The sequence below is a fragment of the Helianthus annuus genome, chromosome 12, assembly GCF_002127325.2.
Source record: "Helianthus annuus cultivar XRQ/B chromosome 12, HanXRQr2.0-SUNRISE, whole genome shotgun sequence".
Lineage (NCBI taxonomy): Eukaryota > Viridiplantae > Streptophyta > Magnoliopsida > Asterales > Asteraceae > Helianthus > Helianthus annuus.
Window position 1 is genome coordinate 14,142,151 of NC_035444.2, and position 22,976 is coordinate 14,165,126.

At 36.9% G+C, this 22,976-nt stretch overlaps 2 protein-coding genes across 5 annotated transcripts; both read left to right on the top strand.

Annotated features, from left to right (window-relative positions):
* The first annotated feature begins 3,840 nt into the window (after nt 1-3,840).
* On the top strand, nt 3,841-11,638 carry LOC110894194 (polyadenylate-binding protein-interacting protein 3-like). Of its 4 annotated transcripts, none has more exons than XM_035980804.1 (13): nt 3,841-4,074; nt 5,579-5,741; nt 5,816-5,968; nt 6,628-6,764; nt 7,857-8,225; nt 8,320-8,528; nt 8,652-8,724; nt 8,813-8,846; nt 8,948-9,183; nt 9,984-10,128; nt 10,203-10,301; nt 10,388-10,450; nt 11,241-11,638. In XM_035980804.1, exons 2-13 carry the CDS (start codon nt 5,603-5,605, stop codon nt 11,252-11,254), a joined length of 1,671 nt encoding a protein of 556 aa, XP_035836697.1. In that variant the 5' UTR covers nt 3,841-4,074; nt 5,579-5,602; the 3' UTR covers nt 11,255-11,638. The 4 variants fall into 4 exon arrangements, with proteins under 4 accessions (XP_035836697.1, XP_021997075.1, XP_021997076.1 ...); XM_022141383.2 differs by having other exon boundaries at nt 9,984-10,124; XM_022141384.2 differs by having other exon boundaries at nt 8,960-9,183; nt 9,984-10,124.
* Nucleotides 11,639-14,234: 2,596 nt separating this feature from the next.
* LOC110894195 (mitochondrial import inner membrane translocase subunit TIM23-2) lies at nt 14,235-15,178 on the top strand. Its single transcript, XM_022141386.2, has one exon. It carries the CDS (start codon nt 14,398-14,400, stop codon nt 14,959-14,961), a length of 564 nt encoding a protein of 187 aa, XP_021997078.1. The 5' UTR covers nt 14,235-14,397; the 3' UTR covers nt 14,962-15,178.
* The last annotated feature ends 7,798 nt before the right edge of the window (nt 15,179-22,976 follow it).

Sequence of the window (22,976 nt, forward strand, 5' to 3'; positions counted from 1 at the left end):
GAGGCGAATAATCTTATGCGTGAGGCGGTAGCGGTGTTTATGTAAGCTACAACAACTGTTGGTATGAAACGATGAACCAAACTGATCCCTTCCAAACTACATCTGTACCATGTGGATTACGATCAATGTTCGGTACTGACACCGATACGAATTACCACATGCGTGGCACGGGCTAATCCACTACTAACAAAATAATATATCATCATGCTTAATGATTTTGTGATACAAAATATGACAAGTATTCTTTCACAAACAAAAAAAAATGCATCAATATTCTACCAAAGAAATATCTTATAGAACTATGTATAACTTATGAATATACATCTGTATACTCTTTCAAAACTACAAAAACCTAGTCCGGCCGAGTCAGAGCTCGACTAGGCTCGAGCTCAGCTCGTCATGTTTTTAACGATACGTCTATACCGATAACAAATAGCTTCGAGCCTCTAGGCTTCTTTACCCCTGGGAAAACGGAAAAATTACAAGTTTTGTCCTTTATCTTTATAGTACTTTACAAGCGGTGTCCTTTTTTTCAAATGTTGACAGGCGGTGTCCTTTAGTAGGTATTTTGTTACAAGTTTTGTCCTTTACCCCTAACCCAGTTAGATTTTTTTGTTAAATTTGGTTACCAAGGGGTATTTTAGTCTTTTTACCCCTTTATTATTATTATTATTATTATTATTATTATTATTATTATTATTATATATAAACTCTATTTCTCTCTCTAGACCACTCTCTCTCTCTTTACTTCTCTCTCTCTTTGCTACTCTCTCCCTACCACACATACTCTCTCAAACATTCAGATCCCACCACCACTACCACCTCCCACCTATCACCACCATCAGCCAACGACTACCACCATTAACCCACCGTTTCACCACCCGATTAAAACCCCAACCCAGAAACAATGGCGGCGACGCCACCATCCACCACCGTGGGTGTGTTATTTCACAAAATCAACTGCACCATTAACCCACCGTTTCAACAGTTGTTCCTTCATCACTCAATCAATGGTACAATATCAGTAAGTTTTTTACTTGTTGATTTCGTCAATTCTTAGATTTGTGAGTTTTGTGATTTGATTCATCATGAACGGTTAGGGTTTTGTGTTTATTTCATCGGTGGGAGAGATGAGTGAGGTAGAGAGAGCAGGTGCGGCAGGGTTTCAGGTGTTTATTTCACAGAGGGGTTTAGGTGCAGCGGGGGTTTCAGGTGCGGGTGCGCCGGGGCGTTTCCGGTGGGAATTTGTGTCAGGAGTTTCAGGTGCGGCGAGGCGTTTCCGGTGGGAATTTGTTGGTGGGTTGGTTGGTGGTTACTCATGGTGGTGGTGGGTGAAGGTTGTGTGGATGGTGATTTTGCGCTGGCATGGCAGGGGTTGGTGGTGTAAGCAGTGACAGTGGAGGTGGGTGTTGTGGTGGTGATAAGGGTGAAGGTGGGTGGCATGGAGGTGTTACCTCCGGTATTATATGATCACTTGCAACCGGACTGATTCTGAAAGAAGAAAGATAGACCTATGTTGTGAATTGAACGAGCGTTTGAGTATAGCGTTTGAGTATATTATATACTAGATTTACCACCCGCCGCAATGCGGCTTGGGATTCAATAGTTATATATCATGTTAGATGAAAGGCAAATGTTTCTCACATGACCACGAGTCTGTGTGTAAAACCGAGGAAAAAATAACTAAGTTGATCTTTGACTCGCACGTTGCGACAGACCTATAAAACGGGGAAAAATAGACGCGCTGCGACGGACATGTCAAACAGGAAAAAAAATAGATGAAAAACGTTGAACCCCACACGCACGTTGCGGCGTGTTAAGTCGGGAATTTAGAACGACACGTTAAACGGAGAACTTATGAAAGATGAAAAATATATAAGAGACTAAAGTTGAAAGTAAAAAAATGTTGAGATTAAATTGCAAACGATAAAAAGCTTTAGATTGAAGGTAAAAAAAATTAAAGGGGTTAAATTGCAAAAGATGAAATCTTTTGAATCAGAAGTGAAAAATCCGCAAAAGATGAAAACTTGTGAATTTGAAGTGAAAAATCAAATTAATCAAAGGGGGTTAAAATACCAAAGATCAAAACTTTAGACTTAAATTGCCAAACATTGAAACTTTAGAGTTAAAAAAGAAATCAATTAAACAAAACCACGAGCCTGTGTGTAAAACCGAGGAAAAAATAACTAAGTCGATCTCTGACTCGTACGTTGCGACAGACCTATAAAACGGGGAAAAATAGACGCGCTGCGACGGGCATGTCAAACAGGAAAAAAAATAGATGAAAAACGTTGAACCCCACACGCACGTTGCGGTGTGTTAAGTCGGAAATTTAGAACGACACGTTAAATGGAGAACTTATGAAAGATGAAAAGTATATAATAGACTAAGGTTGAAAGTAAAAAAAATGTTGAGATTAAATTACAAACGATAAAAAGCTTTAGATTGAAGGTAAAAAAAAATTAAAGGGGTTAAATTGCAAAAGATGAAATCTTTTGAATCAGAAGTGAAAAATCCGCAAAAGATGAAAACTTTTGAATTTGAAGTGAAAAATCAAATTAATCAAAGGGGGTTAAAATACCAAAGATCAAAACTTTAGACTTAAATTGCCAAACATTGAAACTTTAGAGTTAAAAAAGAAATCAATTAAACAAAACCACGAACCTGTGTGTAAAACCGAGGAAAAAATAACTAAGTCGATCTCTGACTCGCACGTTGCGACAGACCTATAAAACGGGGAAAATAGACGCGCTGCGACGGACATGTCAAACAGGAAAAAAATAGATGAAAAACGTTGAACCCCACACGCACGTTGCGGCGTGTTAAGTCGGAAATTTAGAACGACACGTTAAATGGAGAACTTATGAAAGATGAAAAGTATATAAGAGACTAAAGTTGAAAGTAAAAAAAATGTTGAGATTAAATTGCAAACGATAAAAAGCTTTGGATTGAAGGTAAAAAAAATTAAAGGGGTTAAATTGCAAAAGATGAAAACTTTTGTATTAGAAGTGAAAAATCCGCAAAAGATGAAAACTTTTGAATTAGAAGTGAAAAATCAAATTAATCAAAAGGGGTTAAAGTACCAAAGATCAAAACTTTAGACTTAAATTGCCAAACATTGAAACTTTAGAGTTAAAAAAGAAATCAATTAAACAAAAGAGATAAATAAATTTAGTTAAATTGATGTTTAATATTATTATTATTTAATAAAAGAGATAAATAAAAAAATAAGGGTGGGAAATTACCAGAGAATGACATGTATCCAAAAAAGATTTTTGTTTATTAGTATAGAAAGATATATAGAGAGAGAGACTAGTCAATTGACAAAATTACCTTTATGTGTTTATCATGTGCCACAAATTAACTGAGTTTTTTAACCAGGTTGGGTGGAAAGGACAAAACTTGTAATAAAATACCTAATAAAGGATACCGGCTGTCAACATTTGAAAAAAAGGACACCGCCTGTAAAGTATTATAAAGATAAAGTACAAAATACCTAATAAAGTATTATGTGTTTATCATGTGCCACAAATTAACTGAGTTTTTTAACCAGGTTGGGTGGAAAGGACAAAACTTGTAATAAAATACCTAATAAAGGATACCGGCTGTCAACATTTGAAAAAAAGGACACCGCCTGTAAAGTATTATAAAGATAAAGTACAAAATACCTAATAAAGTATTATGTGTTTATCATGTGCCACAAATTAACTGAGTTTTTTAATCAGGTTGGGTGGAAAGGACAAAACTTGTAATAAAATACCTAATAAAGGATACCGGCTGTCAACATTTGAAAAAAACGACACCGCCTGTAAAGTATTATAAAGATAAACTACAAAACTTAGTAATTGTTCCTGGGAAAACCTAACCTAAGCCTTTGGTGGGTAATTTGGGGGAAAACGAAAACGATCACGATCACACGCTACTACTACTACTATTCGCTGGATTTAGGGTCTGAACTTTCATTTGTTTCCAAAATTCCACCGAGAAATCAGTTACAAAAGTACGAATTGTTCCTTGATTTCACCTATTTCAACACGATTTCTCTTCTGATCATCGTTTTTCAACATATTTTCGGTAATCCTTCTTTCTTTCATTATACAATCGTCTGAATTTATCGCCGTATATTGACGTATGATGATGTCACGCACACATACTAGAGGAACAGGTTTTCCTGATTATGAATTGTGTATGGATAGTTGGATACATACTTAATGATTGTGTGAATCGGTTACATGCAACATGATGCCAATAGTTTAGGTTTAGGGTTTTTTGCTTTTAGATCATACAAGTTTCATTGTACTGATTGTGATTTAGGATTCTTCTGAAATTACAACCATATGCTGATATTCTGGTTTTTATTAGGTGATTAGGGTTTTTGGTGTCTGTAGCTGTATGGTTTATAAGATTTGAGAACTTAAGAAGGTGAGGCATTGGAGTTATTGTTAGGTATTCAACATTTGACGACACACGATTACAATACGAAAACAAATGAATGCGTGGAGCTAAGCTACGTCTATGCGCTGCAAGTTATACCTATATGTTTCTTCAAATTCAGCTCTAGTTGTAGTTGTATACAATGAATGGAAAATGATAAGAAGCCTGCAATAGGATGACGGAGGACCGTCTTTATCTCCACTAGTTGCTTAAGGATTGAAACTTCAAGAAGAAAACGAAGGGAAATTGCTATTTCTGTTGTGATCATTGTATAATTAAGAGCACTGCTTGAATATATTGAAGCATTTTCTTTCATAAAAAAACCCGACATTGATTATATATCTTCATTTCCAAAAATATATGCCTAATTTGTTGAGGTGTGTCCCATGTCGACGAGTGAATTTCGTTACGCTGTTATTGCATAGTAGAGGGGAGAGCTTTGAATCAAACAGGCACACTGCACTATAGACACCTTTTATCTTAGTTATGTTATTTTGGCTATTTAATCATGAACACATCATGCAGGAACTTTATAAATTTAGGTCTTAGTGGCTTACATGAAATTTCACTCGATTCAACAGTTAGCTACCAAGCGAAGTTTTTGTGGATACCTAACTTCCACACCGTCGATTAAGCAGCCGTATATAATAAAAGCGATGGGGGCTTGTGTAACGCGTGGTGTCTGTTTAAGCAGTCCTACGTGAAGAATTAACAAACCCTAGTAAAATGCGGGTCATGTTGTAACCAGCATTCTGATGTCGGTCGTAAATAAAAGTAGTCCTACCTAAGATTGCACTTTTTAAACTTATGCTGGAATGGTTGGTGTTTATGCAAGTAGGTACAAACATAGGTCTTGTATGAAAGATAATTTTGTCGAATGCAGTTGTATGATGTTGGACAAGGTATAATACTATAATCTATTTGTATGAAAGATAATTTTGTCGAATGAAGAATTATCATCTTCATTGTTTACAATAAGAAAGCAAACTGATGCTTTCATTGGGATTATAAGCTATTAAAGAAAACAAATAGAAATGCACTATATATCTATAAATACAGATTACACTCGCGTTTTTTTTGTAAGTTTTATTTACAAAATCACCTCTGGCACCTTTTAGCAGATCATGATGATTTTTTTTGGCAGATACATTACTAATTCGGTTCTGCAATGAACCCACAACAAGTTGCACAGTCCAGATCATCCGCAAATGGATTCGCTCGTAGAAGAGGTGAAAAAGAAACAGGCACTCGAGTGGAAAATAAATTCCATTCTGGAAAATCAAATATAAGCAGAACGATAACGGCAGGTACAACTTTTTTTACCCAATCGTCTTGTGATTTTACAATGCCATCATTCTAAATTCAGTTTGTCTATGTTTAGAAACTGAAAACAAAGGGGGAATTGAAAGCCTGTCTCGTCATCGACTAGTTTATACAACAACATGCCTCATAGGGCACCAGGTGGAGGTCCAGGTCATCGATGGTTCTGTGTTTACTGGAATATTTCATGCCACAAATGCTGAGAAAGATTTTGGTACTTTCTTTGGCATTCATATTTAGGGCTGCAGACGAACCGAACGAACGCGAACAAGGCCTTGTTTGTGTTCGTTTGTTACAGAAGTATATGTGTTCACGAACTTTTCATGGACACTTACCGAACGGGATTTTCTGTTCGTGTTCGTTCGTTAAGGAAATGAACGTGTTCGTTTTCGTTTGTTAATGTTAGGTTTTTAGGTAATAAACGCAAACAAACGTTCATGAACACAAACGGACACACTCTAATGTTCATAAACACAAATGAAAACAAACGAACACAAACAAGCGTTCATAAATAGAATAATAAAATACAGTAATGCTTATTAAATATTTTGTTTGTCAGAATTTTGAAGTATTTAAATAAAATATGAAAGTTAAAAGCACTAACAAACTATTGAACACAAACGAACATAAACAAACTCGTTACCGGACGTTCACGAACATAAATGAACGAACGCGGTCTCTCGTTTAACCAAACAAACCGAATTGTTTGTTAGTGTTCGTTTATTTATTAAACGAACAAACACAAACGAACTTCCCGCCGAACGATTCACGAACTGTTCACTGAACGTTCAGTTCGTTTGCAGCCCTATTCATATTATTGTTAAAATAATGCATAGTTTCTTTTCTGAATATATTATTTCTTGCTATTTGCAGGAATAATCTTGAAAATGGCTCGTGTAACAAAGGCTGGTTCATCTCATGGACAGAAAAACAGTTTAGATGCTGTTCAAAAGCCCCCTTCTAAGATGTTAATAATACCTGCTAAAGAACTTGTGCAGATTGTAGCAAAGGTTTGCTTTTATATTCAGTCATCTTTAAAAAATCATATTCTTACAAGTTACAACTATCTTTCTGGAGATGTTTAGACTTTAGGGATAACTTAAAAGTTAAGTATTTAGGATGTTTTGTTGGTTAACTAATAGAGTAAAGTACACGGATGGTCTCTGTGGTTGACCAAAAATTTGGATTTGGTCCCTGGCTTTCCACAGGTACACGGATGGTCCTTGTGGTTTGCACTTTGAAACGCATTTAGTCCCCAACTTTTGCCAAAACTACATGGATGGTCAATGTCGTTTGTACTATGTAACGCATTTAGTCCCGTACTTGGACCAGTCGAAACGTTTAGATTTGTTAGATGAGGACTAAATGCGTTACAAAGTGCAAACCACAGGGACCATCCGTGTTGATAACAATCGGTTCAGTAACGGCTAGGAAATTAAAAAACTCTAAATAAAACGGACAGATCTAACGGTCTCTTGTGTTACAGAAACACCACACAAGAAAAACGATTAGGGCAAAACCAAACAAGAATCAAGATACGGATACACCATTTGACTCTAATCTAGGCTCCAAGTACACCATTCAAACATGCCAAATTTGAACTAGCAAGGAATAATATTAACTCAACTCATAATCCAATGAGTAAAATTAACATAGATATTTTCACAAAACAAAACACCCCTTTGCATCTTGCCATTTGCTCGTACATCTAGAAACAAAAAATGAAACTGACCCACTACCTAAAAACATGCAAACTGACTTTGACCACTATCACAAACTTTGAACTAAAATGCAGAAAAATAAAAAGAAGGAAACGTGGGAATTAAGTTGCATAAATTGGAAATAAAATAGAAAATAAAAACATGGCTCTAATTTGCTGCAGATGGGTCGGATCATGGCGGGTGTTCGGGTTCGGATGCGGGTAAAAATGTGACCCAGTTAACCCATTTCAGTAACTGAACCTGATGTATATCACATGTACTTTTAAAAAAGTAGGGACTAAATCCAAAATTTTGGTCAACCATAGGGACCATCCGTGTACTTTACTCTTATTTATATGTATTGATGAAAGTGCATTTTTTTTCTTTTATTATTGGTGCCAGAGTGTATTGATGACTAGGGATGAGTTAATGAATGAACTTGAGCATGATCAACTGCATGACATTATGATAGACTCTAATATTTCTCACTCCCGGCATGTTGACTTGGAACGAGAGTTGGAACCGTGGGTCCCAGATGATGATCATCCAGAGTGCCCTGAACTAGACAATACATTTGACCATCACTGGCACAGGGGTTGGGATCAATTTGAAGCAAATGCAACATTATTTGGAGTAAAAAGTACCTTTAACGAGGAGCTCTACACAACAAAGCTTGATAGAGGCCCTCAAATGAGAGAGTTAGAAAAGGAAGCGTTAAGATTAGCTAGAGAAATCGAGGGTGAGGACACCCAAGATCTTCATTTAGCAGAAGTAAGTTTTTGCTTCTTCATACTAATCCACTGTTTTTTTTATTGAAACAAATTTTATAAATTCTTAAACCCTTTACTTTTTATTTTGTAATTAGGAAAGAGGCATCCACTTTCATGACAAGTTTGATCTCGATGAAGAAACTAAATATTCATCTGTTACTCGCGTGGTTGATGATAGTGGTTATGACGAAAATGAAGACGTTTTGGATTCACGAAATGATGAAACCTTTGGAGATGTTTCGGATTCCATTTTGAGTACTAGCAATGACTTCCATCCATCTGATGCTCTAGATGGCCAAAGCATGTATGTATAATATATATATATATATTGTTTTTTTTTTCCTTTCAAATTGTGATGTTTTATGTACAGTCAACTGGTAAGATCTGTTTTTAAATCAAGTTTCCCACTAAGCCTTTGTTTGTACAGTGTTGAAAACAATCAGACGAATCAACAGCGTGTTGGAAGTAATCACACTAAAGATGATACAGAAAAGCACATGGTAAATTTTGTGTTTTTACCACTTACCACTGGCTAACTACTCCTTTTAGATAATTTCCGACCGTTCATATTGTGTTTGATTAATGCAGTTGTATGAGCAAAGCCAGGCTTCAAAATCCGAGGGTTAGTATTTTTTTTATACCTATGGCAATGATAATCTTTATTGTTTATATTAGTGACAACAGGCTGTTCGTTTCTTTTTCATAATATTCTCTTATCTATAGATGTTTCTGCAGATCCAAATAAAGAAAGTACTGATAAAGGACTTTCAGCAACTGCTACTGCGCATGCACCATCCCATGTCTCATCTAACGTTCAAGAAAAGGCGAATTCTAGTGAAGTATCATCCACATCAGAATCTGGAAATGCTGCCCCTGCTTCAAGTGGGCCCGGATTATCACCTAGTTCATCAGTGGGCTCTTTGACTTCAGAAAAGTCAACTTTGAATCCTCATGCAAAGGTTAACATTCCATATCTGGTTGTTGTAAATATAATACGGGCAATTTCATCAATATTGTATTTACACATTTCATGGTTAATGTTTTCCTGATTTTGTTTTAGCAACCATGGAATCGTAAATAAGATTTTGTTAGTGTTTTTATGAAATTTAGAAGGATATGAGTCTTTAAATTTTAAAAGAGTAAAATGCCATTTTTGCCCCTGAGGTTTGGCCAGTTTTGCGACTTTCATCCAAAGGTTTGTTTTTTTGCATCTGGATCCAAAAGGTTGAAATCTTGCCATTTTCATCCGGCTCGTTAGCTCCATTCATTTTTCTCCATCAAGTCAGGGGTATTTCAGTCTTTTTTGTTAAGTTAAAAGTCAATTCTGTCAAGGGTATTCGGTCTTTTTACATAAATTGAAAAAAGACCGAATTGCCCTTTAAGTTAGCAAAAAAGACGGAAATACCCTTGATTTAACGGAGAAAAATGAATGGAGTTAATGAGCTAGATGAAAATAGCAAGATTTCAAACCTTTTGGATCCAGATGCGGAAAAACAAACCTTTGGACGAAAGTCGCAAAACTGGTCAAACCTCAGGGACGAAAATGGCATTTTACTCTTTTCAAAAGGATGTATTAGAACTTAATTTATACAAATACGAATCATAACACTGATAGTATCATATAGATATAACTGCTTATGATGGTTATAGTTTGTCACAAACTCACAATGATCACTCATTTTCTTAATAAAATATATGGCTGCTCTGAAATTTTTTTTTTTTAACAATTTTGACTTTCTGTTTATCATTATACATCCAGGAATTCAGATTTAACCCAAACGCCAAGAGTTTTGTTCCGTTATCGGCACCATTAAGGGCTGCATCTCCTGTATCCGATGCCTCCTTTTACTACCCGACTAATGTGGGCCCGGTCCCACATATGCATGGCATGCCTGTTGGAGTGAGTTTTCAATAATAGTTACAAACTTACAATGGAAATATTTTTTTTTTAAATCTGTATGTGTATTTATCTTTGCAGATGGGACCCGCATTTCCGCCACACCAGCCTGTTATTTTTGGTCCGCAAGGAACACCTTTGCAACCCCCACCGACATATTATCACTCGAATGGTCCACAGGTATGTTGGTGGTTCCGCCTGCTCTTTTTTTATTTACTGGGGTGTTTTTATACTCTGACATGGGTAAAATGGTAATTCTATTGCAGTATGGGCAACAGATGCTTTTTGGTCAACCCGGGCAGGTGGTATACATGCCAACTTATCCTCCGGTAAGAAAGTGTTGACTTATAACTTATTCTATGTCTATCCGTTTAATGGATTTTTGTGTTAAACTGTAAAAAAATGTATTTCGCTACATAACATTGACAACAAACATGAAAGTTCATTACAGTTTCGTTGTAATAAATGCTGGAAAATAATATCAAAATATTCAATGAAAATACATTAAAAAAATTTACCCATTTTTTAGATACAATGACTATTATACCCTTCTCTTTATTCTTACAATCCACAGTCTTGTGTATCCTAAGGCGAGTTTTTAAGGAAAGGGTGTAAATAAATTTTGAAATGGGTATATTTGATGTTATGATTTTTAATTGGGTTAATATGAATATTTAGTAATTTATTTGCAATCTATTATACCGGTAGAGGATCCTGTACATTAATCCAGAAGTGTGAGAAGTGTAAGAAGTGTGAGAAGTGTATTATAACAATATATATAACACTATATAACATCATATAAACACCGTATAGCACTATGTAACACCATATAACACCATATAACACTATGTAACACTATATATAACACTATATAACAAATATAACACTATATTTTGTCTGATAGCATGTTTATGATAGATGTATAGTGTTATATATTGTTATACAGTGTTATATAGTGTTACATAGTGTTATATGGTGTTATATGGTGTTACATAGTGTTATACGGTGTTTATATAGTGTTATATATAGTGTTATAATACACTTCTGAATTAATGTACACTATCCCTACCCCTATTATACGTATACGCATGAAAACGTACCATCTTTCATCTCATACAGGAAATGCCGTATAAAGGACGGGACTTTTAGGTTGGGTTGGTCAAACCATGGTTGACAATCGTCAGATTTTGTTATTCTGGTGAATAGTAGCACAAGTGTTTGATGATGATAGGAATCCAGCAGAACAATGAACCGCTCTTGGAACATGATTTGCACAGCATAATCTTAACATTTGTTCTTTTTTGGGGGGGTGATGTTTTCTATTTAGATTTTGTTATTTGAACCACATAAATGTCAAAAGAAAGTACCTTTTACTCCTTTTGTTTGCCAATATCTAGGATCGTTTTTTTTTACTTCTTTTGTAAATTGGATTTTGATTTGTAGGATATTTGAAGCAGTTAGTTTATAGATTAATGTTTAAGACATTCAATTCTGAATAGAGCGCTATAAGAACCGTATAAACACTTGTATATATATATAATGTTGGTTCTGCATTGAATGCCTCTCATTCTTATAACCGTCCTGTCTCATTATATAAGATATCGAGTAAGTTACTTAAATGGTCGTCGTGGATTAACATATTTAGTAACAACGATTCAAGACGGCTTACTGATGACAAAGGTCTGATAATTCTCAGACATAGCTAAAGATCTGAGAATGCCCAATGGTGCTTTGAGGCCTTTTTTATGATTCTGTGTAGGTAAACATGAATTTATGATCCGAGCTGTCAGTTTTATGTTGCTAAATGATCATAGAAAGATGTGTGTGTGTGTTTAAGTAATATCTGGGTGTAGTTGGAGACAATAAAAATGAGCAGATTACTAGTCAAAATAAAATCATATATATTGAAAATTAGTAGTCAAAATAAAAATGACGAACTGGATTCTAGAATACCCACAAATTTATATGGTTCTCATGGAGGATTAGTTAAGGTACAATTGAAAAGCTCTATTACAGTTGTATCGTTGAATATTTCAGAAAATAAGTTTTACAATTGTAAGTATGACGCTTTTTAGTAATCCCTTTACTTATGGCCTAGTGGTAGGGGTGGATGTTGGGCAATGATGGTAATAAACCCACCGAGGGGGGTTCAATCCTGAGCCGCACCCTGGTTTTCATCCTGCTGTTACTTCAGCGAGGCATCTCGTGTGGAGGCAGTACGGTTTCCAGGGGAACGCCGTAACTAAGTCTGACCAACCCAGCGCGGGTCTGATTAAGACAACGTAGTCTGGGCAGATCTTGGCTATGTCCGCCGTTTAGACGGTGTGACATTGGGTCACTCAAAAAAAGACAGTCACCGTCAAAAAAATGACACTTTTTAATATGGAACAAGTGGTTTAGACCATACGATTCATGATGTGATCGATAACCTGAATAATACTCCATTGTTAATATTTTTTTAAATCAATTTCTATGTATATATTAACCTATGTAGATCTTTTCTTAAGAAAAGCATCCATTTTATACGTTTATAATATTTATACATTATTTTAAAATTACATGTATGATAATTATCTAATTCAATTTCTTTTAGAATGACTAGTTTAAATATTACCTAAAATTACTCTTAAATCTACATCATTGTCCATCATGAGACTAGAACTCTCAACTACCTGAGAATAGAGATGCACAAATCAGGTTCAAAGCCTAAACCGACTAGGACTGGTCAACAAAAAGTCAAAACTAGTTTTAGTTTCAAATCAGTTCGGATTTTGTCGGTTTTTTACAAGTTTTCAACACTTTTGATGGTTTTTTACCAGTTCGATTCACGTTTAACCATTTTCAAATGAGAGGACAATAAACCAACTAGAAACCTACGAGTTATGTATACTGTTTTCAAATCTCCAAGTGGTTTGGTTGTGCACCTCAATTGAGAATAAACACATTACAAAACACACATTTAACCTAAAAAGACTTTGGTATCTAATTTAATTATAACCATCAAGCTTCTAGTTGAGTGGTAGCCCCATTACTTTACAAATAAGAGGTCATGATAAAGTCTCGTTTGGGACAAATTTTGTTTCCGGATGAGCTAGTGGTTTTTCCTTGTTGTGGGTGGGCCAGGTCATCACGTTTTGTTTAGGGAGTTCAAAAAGCTCGCATCTCGCTCAAAAATCACTCGAAAAATGATCGAAAAAAACTCGCTCGAAAAAAGCTTGAAGATACATGTCCGAAGCCGGACATGATCCTTGAGACAAATCGGACTCCACTTGGACGGACATCTAAAACATGTCCGTTCCGTATCAAAAACCTCCGAAGACGAGCCTCCATTCAAGTGCGTCTAGACGGATGATGCCATCTCAGTTGACTACTATAAATACCCCTTCAAGTACAAATCCAAGTACGATTTCTCTGAACCTTCGTCCTTATTTTCTCTCTCTACCAATACTTATCCTCACGCCGGAGGGTGGTCGCAGAGGGGCCCTCCCATCTCTGCGGCGAGCCTAACGGTTTTCTGTTTTGCAGGAACCTTTCTCAACCCTTGACAAGATCCAAATCCTCGTTTACAGGCTCCGGCCTAAATACGGTTTTTTGGTTCTTCAATCCGAGCCAACTCGTTTTGTAATCGAGCCGAGATTGAGCCAGGGGTTCTCAGCTCGTGGCTTGACCGTAGCTTGGCTTGATGGCTTGACTCAATGGCTCGAGTCGTGGCTCGACTTAGTGACTTGTATGTATGTGTGTGTGTATATATCTATATTTTAGAATTGTGTGTTAATTTTTTATTTTATAAATACTTGTAAAAATTAATAAAAAGTTAAAATAAAATTAACGAGCTGACTCGATTGGGCTCGAAGTTTTTACAAGTTGAGCTTGAGCTCGACTTTTCAGTTCTAAAAAATTAACGAGCTGAGTTGACTGTTTTATGTTCGGGACACAAGGGCGATCCTATGTCTGGACTCCGGACCTTTGTGTTCAAAAGAATAATCTAATTAAATCATAAAAATAATAATGATAAATATATAAATTAAAGATGTGGAAAATAGACAAGGGCAAAATTGGAATTAAGTCAAAAGAATATTCTAAAGCATTGAACATAAAACCGGTCTACCGCCTAACCATATGGAAAACCAGAGAACCTTCTCGCGTGAACCGAAAGCCTCTCTCTCTCTTTCTTTCTTTGGGGTTTTGATTTTTTCATCACCGCCTCTTCACTTTCCCCAATTTCCAAACCCTAACCCTAATTTCACCCCTTTCAAACCCTAATCCTAATTCCACCATGTCATACTCTCCCCGATCTCCAAACCCCAACCAATCCGACGAGAATCGCCGCCTCTACAACCCCTACCAAGACCTCAACATCCCAGCCCAAACCCTATACAAGCTCCCCACCTCACCGGAATACCTCTTCCAAGAAGAATCCATCGCTCAACGCCGCTCATGGGGAGAAAACCTAACCTACTACACCGGCATCGGCTACCTCGGCGGCGCAATCATCGGCGCCGGAAAAGGATTAACCGAAGGCGTCAAGGCGTTCGAACCGGCCGACAGTAAGAAGATCAAGGTGAATCGGATCCTGAATTCGTGTGGAAAGTTTGGGGGAAAGTACGGGAATCATGCCGGAATTATTGGATTATTGTATGCAGGTATGGAGAGTGGGATGGTGGCGGTTAGAGATACGGATGATATTATTAATAGTGTGGTGGCAGGGTTGGGGACTGGTGCGTTGTATAAGGCGGCGGCGGGGCCGAGGTCGGCGGCGGTGGCCGGAGCGATTGGTGGACTTGCGGTGGGAGTGGCGGTTACAGGGAAGCAGGTTTTGAAGAGATACGTGCCGATTTGAGGTCGGTTGTGTTCGGTATTGGTTAATTTGAAGTTTTGATCATTTATCTGATGAGACTTTTATAAAATGAATTGTTTGTAGTGTTTTACGATATTGATGATTGACATATATTTCTTTTGGCTTGGCAATACACTTGATCCCCTTTGTTTTGTGTACTGTGTATCGGTATGTTGAAGGGTTTAGTGGCGAATAAATTTGTGTTGCCGTTGATGTGAAATTTGTGTCACTGTTCTTTTCTGTAGCTTGTTTGCTAGATTTATGTTTGTTTATGTCTGTTGAGGTGAGAATTGATTGAATGATGGGCTGCTTTATGCTTCTCGCTAACTATTTAGATCATCACGTGTTAGTTTTAAAAAGTGCCTGGCGATCTATGTGATTTGATCTCAAAAGCCAATGTGTGATGCGCGAAGCTCGGGCATTATGTGCGGATGCATATGTATTAAAACAAACTAAAAGGTTATTTAAGTTAATATTTTAACTTGTTACTATTGAACACTAAGATATAAGATGCTCATCATTTCTAGTCAGATTTATTCAGTCGACGGCTCGATATGTTCAGACCACATCACGTGATGCGCACATCATGGAGTCGCATCACACAATGCGATGTATCCTCCGCATCATGTGATGTGCTCCTGATGCGCGCAATTTAAAACTCACATCTTTCAAGGTTTAATGTTCATCATTTTCTGCATAAATTAGATCAAATGGCTTGCTTACTTTCAGCATTATGGCATATTGCTCCCTGGTTCGTCTAGGTTTACCCTTTTGACAAGGGTTAAGGTTTGCCGTTTAAAGACAGACTCATGCTGTTTGGTCTATGTTCTTATATTATATTACTTGTGTAGTATCTTAGGTGCGCGTTCAATTTTATTCAGAGATCTGTGATAACCACTTGATACTTTTCTACATGGTGGTTTTGGTAGAGTTTCGTAGAAATAAATAAGAGTTAGAAAGAGTTGGGCACGGCACATGGTTATATAATCAAGTTATGTCTTGCAGTTAGAGCAAAAAGTACAAATCTTTATATATGGTTATTGAGGTTATTTACTTAAGTTTGGTTATGTGCCGAATGTATTGAACATCGAAGATTCAAAAGCTGATCTACAGTATCTTTGCTGTTTTTTTTTTTTTTTTTTTTTTTTTTTTTTTTTTTTTTTTGAATTGGGAGGTTGATACTTGCAGTTGCAGGAATTTGTTTCTAATGAAAAGTTGCAGCTGGTGAGCATTTGATTTTACAGAAGTGTTTTTCTTAATGTTTATCCTTGTATCTTTCTAAATCTCATTGTATCCCTCAAGTAGCACGTACAAATGCATTAAGGTTCTCATGATTATGTTCTATTGAATTTCTTCTTGTATTTGTCAGCTACGGGTACAAGTGCTAAATGCATTATTATGCGGTTTTCATTGTTCTTTTTTTGGATTTGTTTTGTGTCGAACGCCCTCCTTGGCTCAAGGTTAATTAGTAACAGAGCAATTTGGGTTAGTAATTTTGAGGTTGATTGGCAGTTTGCAAGTAAATTCTTTAATTTTTGTCGAGGTTTCACAGACTTTGTATCACTGTAAACTGCGACGGCATCAACATCTTTAACACATTGAGAACCACTCGTAGAAATACCAGGAGCACACACAAACACAAACACGATCACATAATACTAGGCCAATATGGTATATAACATATGCTGTCGCATCACGTATAGCTTACTTTAAAAACAGCATTCTGATCTCCCGTAGGCCGTAACACTTTAAAAACAATTAACTCGATTCTCGTTCTAATAACCCAAATTCTATACTATCTTAAAGAAGAAAGTCGGTGGGTTACCAACCAACTTCTTCAATTCATTTGAGCTTCTTGAATAAAGGCAGCCATTGTTGAATGTTGACTTATGAACTTGCACTATTATTTATATATTAAAAACATTCTAACCCTTAAAACTTATCAACTACAACCCATGGCATTATAGCCTAGTGGTATCTTGGTGGTGGGATAAGGCTTATGACCATTAGGTCATGGGTTCGATTCCTACAAAGGGGGTTTTTCCCAGATTTATTGGGTTTCCTCCTGAATTGGTGTATAGACATTATTGCCTAGTGGAGATGGATATGATCGGGTGGTTCTACTGGTGGCACGATAATACTCCAGTGGTCCGTCAGTGATCCAAATTTGCCGTTCAAAAAAAAAAAAAACTTATCAACTACAACTTTCCACGTGTTCCCTTTTGCTGTTGTTTTTTTGAATACGTATTACACACGCAAACAAAACATTTGAAGGAGAAAGCGAGATGGGAAATCTGGTGTCCCCTCCTAAGACCGGAGACTGCCTAATCCTGCACGTACACAACACACGGCTACAGAAGGAGATTGGTGAATCTAACGATGGTGTTGTTACTGTTTAACGAGTGACGTCGGTGGTTTTAATGGAGCAAACAGTTGCGGCGGCTACGGTGTATATTGACGATGACGGTTCATCAACTTAGGGTTACGCCATATTATTGCAGAAATGGTGGAGGTTTCCTCATGCTCGGCATACCCGATGATGGTGACAGTGGTGCTGCCCATCGCCATAGTCTATCTAGAAGTGGTGGTCGGCTGGTGGTGATGATGTAGAGAGAGAAGAGAAACAATGGCGGTTTGCCGACCAGAGTTGTTCCGTCCGTCAAGATGGACGCAAAGGTAGCATCCAGCGTTCAGTTCGGTTCTTTATTTTCATAGATGGATGATTAAGGTGCTGTTTGTTTTTTCTGCGGGAAAAGGTCTGCAGTCTGCGGACCACATCTGCAGGTATCTGCAGGAGAAGAGGTGGACCAAATGTCTGCAGTCTGCAAGGAGAAGAGGGTTTGTTTTTTTCTAAAAAACCTTCTCTTCTCTTCTCTTCTCACACACAAACACACAGACCTCTCTTCTCCCCTCTCTCTCTCTGCTTCATCTTCCACCACCACCGAACCATAACCACCACCGTCACCTCTACACCACCGCCACCACCGTTACCACTACACCACAACCACCACCGTCACCTCTACACCACCTCCATTCCAGTACGCCATCGTTTCTCCGATCATTCTTCCAGAAACCAACCACTGATCAATTTGTTTGTTCTTCAATTACGGGATAAGGGTTTGTTCTTTGAGGTGAGATTTCTGTAAATTATACATTTATTCAGTTTAATTAGGTTTACATGTTTCAGATTAGGGCTAGTTTGTGATGATATTCAAATTTGGTTGCCATTATTTGGTATGCCCACCAACTGTTCGACAAATTGCCTATATAGGAACTGTTGTAATCTCTGCTTCATTTCCTCCTGTTTGGGGATTTTGAGTGGGTTTTTGAATTTGGGGATTTTGAGTGGTGGTGACGGTAGTTGTGGTGGTGGCCGGCGGGAGTAGGTGGGGGTTGTGGCAGGTGGATGGTGGTTGCAGGTGGGGTGTGATGGCAGGTGGGTGTTGGTTGCAGGTGGGGTGTGATGACAGGTGGGTGTTGGTGACGGTGGTTGTGGCAGGGATGTGGGGGTGGAGGTGTGGAAGAAGACCTATGTGCCAAGAAGAGGTTAATGTCTGTGCCAAGAAGACTTGGGTCATTGTCTGCGTGGTGAAGAGGTCTCGCAGACCTTTTTTAATGAAAGGTCTGCGAGAAAACAAACAAGCTGCAGCATCCAAACGTCTGCGCGCGTCTGTGCGGCGCAGACATAAGTGGCCAGAAGTGCTTCTGGCCAAAAAACAAACACCACCTAAGTCCGAGGGTCTGTGAACTTCAATGGAGCTTTTTGGGGGCAGAGTTAAAGTGGTAAAGACAAGATAAAGACGGGGGTGTTTCTGGTTTCATTTGGCGACGATGGTTCGGCGAGATGGTGACAGTGGATCGGATGAAGATAGAAATGGAAGTGTTGGTATTTATGATTTAGGGTTTTTAAGAGAAAAGCCGATGGCATGTATGTAGAGAGAAAAGAGACGGAATAAACGGTGTGATCTAGCTTTCATTTTCTGCAACTTTCCATCTATTTAGCTTCGGCGTAGATTAAACAAGTAACTATTAGTACATTTTTTTTTATTTCTTTAAATTTAGTTCTGTATATCAAGTTTAATCATTGTTTCTTGATACTTGTCATGTTGAAACTGGAACCTTAATTATCGATTGGGCATAAACCAGCAACACGAAAGGTAATTATGGGCATGTTTTACTAAGCTTATTTAAGTTAAAAAGGATTTTTGGGAAAAGAACTTATTGACTTATGACTTTTTGAAAAGGAGTTTTTAAAGAAAGTGTTTGGATTAGCTTATGGGCTTGGGAAAAGTCAATAAGTCAATAAGTTGTTTTTTAAAAAGTGTTTCGCTTAGCTTATCGATGTAAAATGACTAAAAGCTAATAAGTCAATAAGTTAGTTCAAAAAGTTACAACATTCTAACTTTTCAAAAATGACTTTTTGATGATTTTTTCTCCTTCTCAAAAAGTCATTTTGAAAAGGATTTTTGCATTTGCCAAACACTAGAACTCCTTATTAGCTTTTTGATTAAGTCAATAAGTTGGTTGGAAAAGTTTAGCCAAACATGTCCTATGTATGTGTACTTTGGCTGCATATTTTTGAAAGGCAAAGAGGACGTTGAAAGGCTGCATAATGGTGCAGTATAAAATGAAAGTCACAAATATCTAAAAGTTAATTACCTATAAAGTCATGTTTTTAGGTCGAGCGTTGGTCAAATTCGTATTCAGCATTATCGATTTACTACTTTAAGTATGTATATGTACATACGGTTTTGCCGCCGCAACGCGCGGCAAGGCAAATTACTAGTTCTAAATTAAAAAAAAAAAAAAAACCTTAAATTAAAATAAAACGAGACAAGTCGACTCAGATGTTGAAGTCTCTATATATGGTTCTTGAAGTATTTACGCATTAGAGGCCAACAAATTGTATTCCGGTAATTGCCTGGTAAATAACCTGTAGGTTACGCATCAACTTCAATATCAAAATTAATTTGTACACATCAATCATTTTCGTTCGAAAAAACATTAATGACTCATTGACATCATTATTCCTTCAAATATCTAACATGTCTTCTTAACTTTATATTCATGATATTAATAAACAAAATCCTAATATTAAAGTTTATTCACACTTAGATAAAGATGACTACCCTAGATAAATTTTATCTTAATCAACCTATGCAAGACTTTATAGATTTTAAGAACCAACAGAGCACGACTTTAGATTTTAAGAACCAACAACAGAGAAGAGAACCATATCGGTTAATATGTCAGTACTTTATAGATTTTAAGAGAACCATATTGGTTAACATGTTATTACTTTATAGATTTAAAAAAAAAAACATAGAAGAGAACCATGAACGAACAAAGAAGAGAACCATGTCGGTTAACGTGCAAGTATTTTATAGATTTTACCACAGAGAAGAGAACCATGTCGGTTAACATGGCGCTATTCACTATAATCCGTGTGGTTTGGGTCATTTTGTCAGTTTAGTCCAAATGTTTCATTTTTTGTCTGTGGCTCCAAAAAGGTTTCATTGTTGACATTTTAGTCCACTGGGTTACATTCATCCATTTTTTCTGTTAACAAGAAGTGCAATTCGACCGTTTTATATGTAATTCTGTTAACTAGAAGGACAATTCGGCCATATAAAAGAATCGAATTACCCTTCTCGTTAGCAGAAAAAATGGATGAATTAACCCAGTGGACTAAAATGGCAACAGTGAAACCTTTTTGGACCCATAGGCGAAAAATGAAACTTTTGGACTAAACTGGCAAAATTGCCTAAACCATAGGGACTAAAATGGCATTTAACTCTAAAATAAAAGAAAAAATAGATACTATATAGAGTACGATTATTGTACAAATGGGTTTAACATACTAAACATGAGAAGCCTATTTACACTAGTAAATCACTCTAGTGTAATTACACATTATTACCCTACTAGAGTAAATACACGAATATTTTTAAACATCATGCTTGGAAAAAAAAAAAAAAAACCAAAAAATTCATTCACTTCTCATGTTTAGTATAACAAAACCCATTTGTATTTCATGTTTACATATGTAAAATAATATGTAGGCACAACCAGGTGCTCAAAAACTGATTGAACCGAAGTTAATCAGCTGGTTTGGCCGATTTATACATTCAATTTCAATTGTTCAGTGATCCAAAACAACGGATTGAAACTTAAAGATTGCCATTTAACTTTTTTGTACATGAATGTTGTGCATTCATGTACCTATGTGTATTGTATTAGTGGGCCAACTTTATCATTCTAAGTATTATATACAAATTTTGATCTTTAAAAAAAAAACCGTTTAAACCGTTTGGTTTTTGTTTTCTGTAACCCTAGTTAACGATTCGACTCAGAATAGAACATAAATAGCTCTAGTGAGAACCACCTTGATATTAGAGTGTAATTCCCAAAAAAAAAAAAAAAAAAAAACCACCAAAGCATGCCATTAACTATTTAACTCGTTAAGCAGTTTGCCAACATTGCCATTAACTAAAAAATCTGATGAATATTATTTCCAAATTTCATGTACTATTGACGAATGTAATTGTTAGTGCATGAACTGTTGCATTGAGGAAGCTTAAGAGCAGTGGCGAAGCTTGAGATTTCCGACCGGGGGATCGAAAACGTATATACCAAAAAATTTCTATAAAACTGGGGGGTCAAAAACGTATATACCCAAAAATTTCTATACGAAAACTACATACTCTCCACTATTGAGCGAAAAGTTCGGGGGGTCGGCCGCCCCCCTCCCGCCCCCACTATGCTGCGCCCCAGACGAAGAGCCAATGTTGCAGCCTGCAGTGAAGATCAGAGTCGAAACTGAAATAGTAAATATGTTGCAACGATAACAAAACTAGTGGAGTTTTAAGAACTTCATGCGCACATAAATGTAATAGAAGTTATCACAAGTTGTGATATGCAGACTTAAAGTTTAAAATTTCATGCGCGCATACCCACATCATTTCAAAACACTAAAAATGTCACATTTATCCGTTCCATGGCCATAGGGTGTGGCTTAACACCACCCTGCTACCTCACTAATTTTGGCACCTCTAGGCGCTATGGACCACACCCTCGAAATTAAATGGGGGCGCTATAGGATGTCCGCCATTGTGCTAACGGACCAAATTCGGCAATTTCGAAGAAAATGGTAAAGATGAGGGGGCGCTATGGCATTGAAGAGACTTTAAACCATTGCATGCAAGTTAAAGGAAGGGGCTTTAAAGCCCCCTATGTGACGTGGCGCTGATGTGACGTGATAAAGCCCCTAGGGGCTTGTAACATAGAATAAAGGAAAAGAACAGGCACTAAAATTATCCACAGTGATTATGATGTTTTCTTATATGTTCATTCAGTAAAACATACTATGACAAGTAACTTCTGAAATTTTTAGTGTTATAAAAGGTTAAATATGATCTTTTGAAATGTAAAAGGACGCATATACAAGAAAGTTAACGAAGATGATAACCTTTCTTTCTTATCTGAGAATGTGCATATATGATAGATTAATTCGCTACAAAGACAATATTAGTTTAAAAGTAATCCAAGTCTTTGAATAAAAAGATTTAGGGGCTGTTTGGCAACATTTGAATGGCTAAGTGCTGAACCAGTAAGAGGTCTGAACCATTAAGTGCTGAACAAGTAAGAGATCTGAACCATTAAGAGCTTGTACGTGACAACCCAACACTTCCGAGGTTAGTATTGCGCGCATTCGCATAAAAAATCTACGTTTCATTTCACGTTACTATCTTGCGTCACATGTTAAATTTAATTTAACATACCTACACTAAATTAAATAGATAAACTAAAGCGATTAGCGTAAAATATTCTTAGATGTTCCGTGACTCGAATTGAAACGCTCGTGACCGAATTCCGAACTTGACACACCACAGCCCAAGCCACCCGACTACCCAACCCGCATACTCTTTAATCTTTATACTTAGGGGCTGTTTGGTAGCCTCTTAATGACCATTCAAGTGTTACCTCTTAATGCTTTAAAACCTCTGAATGAATAAGAG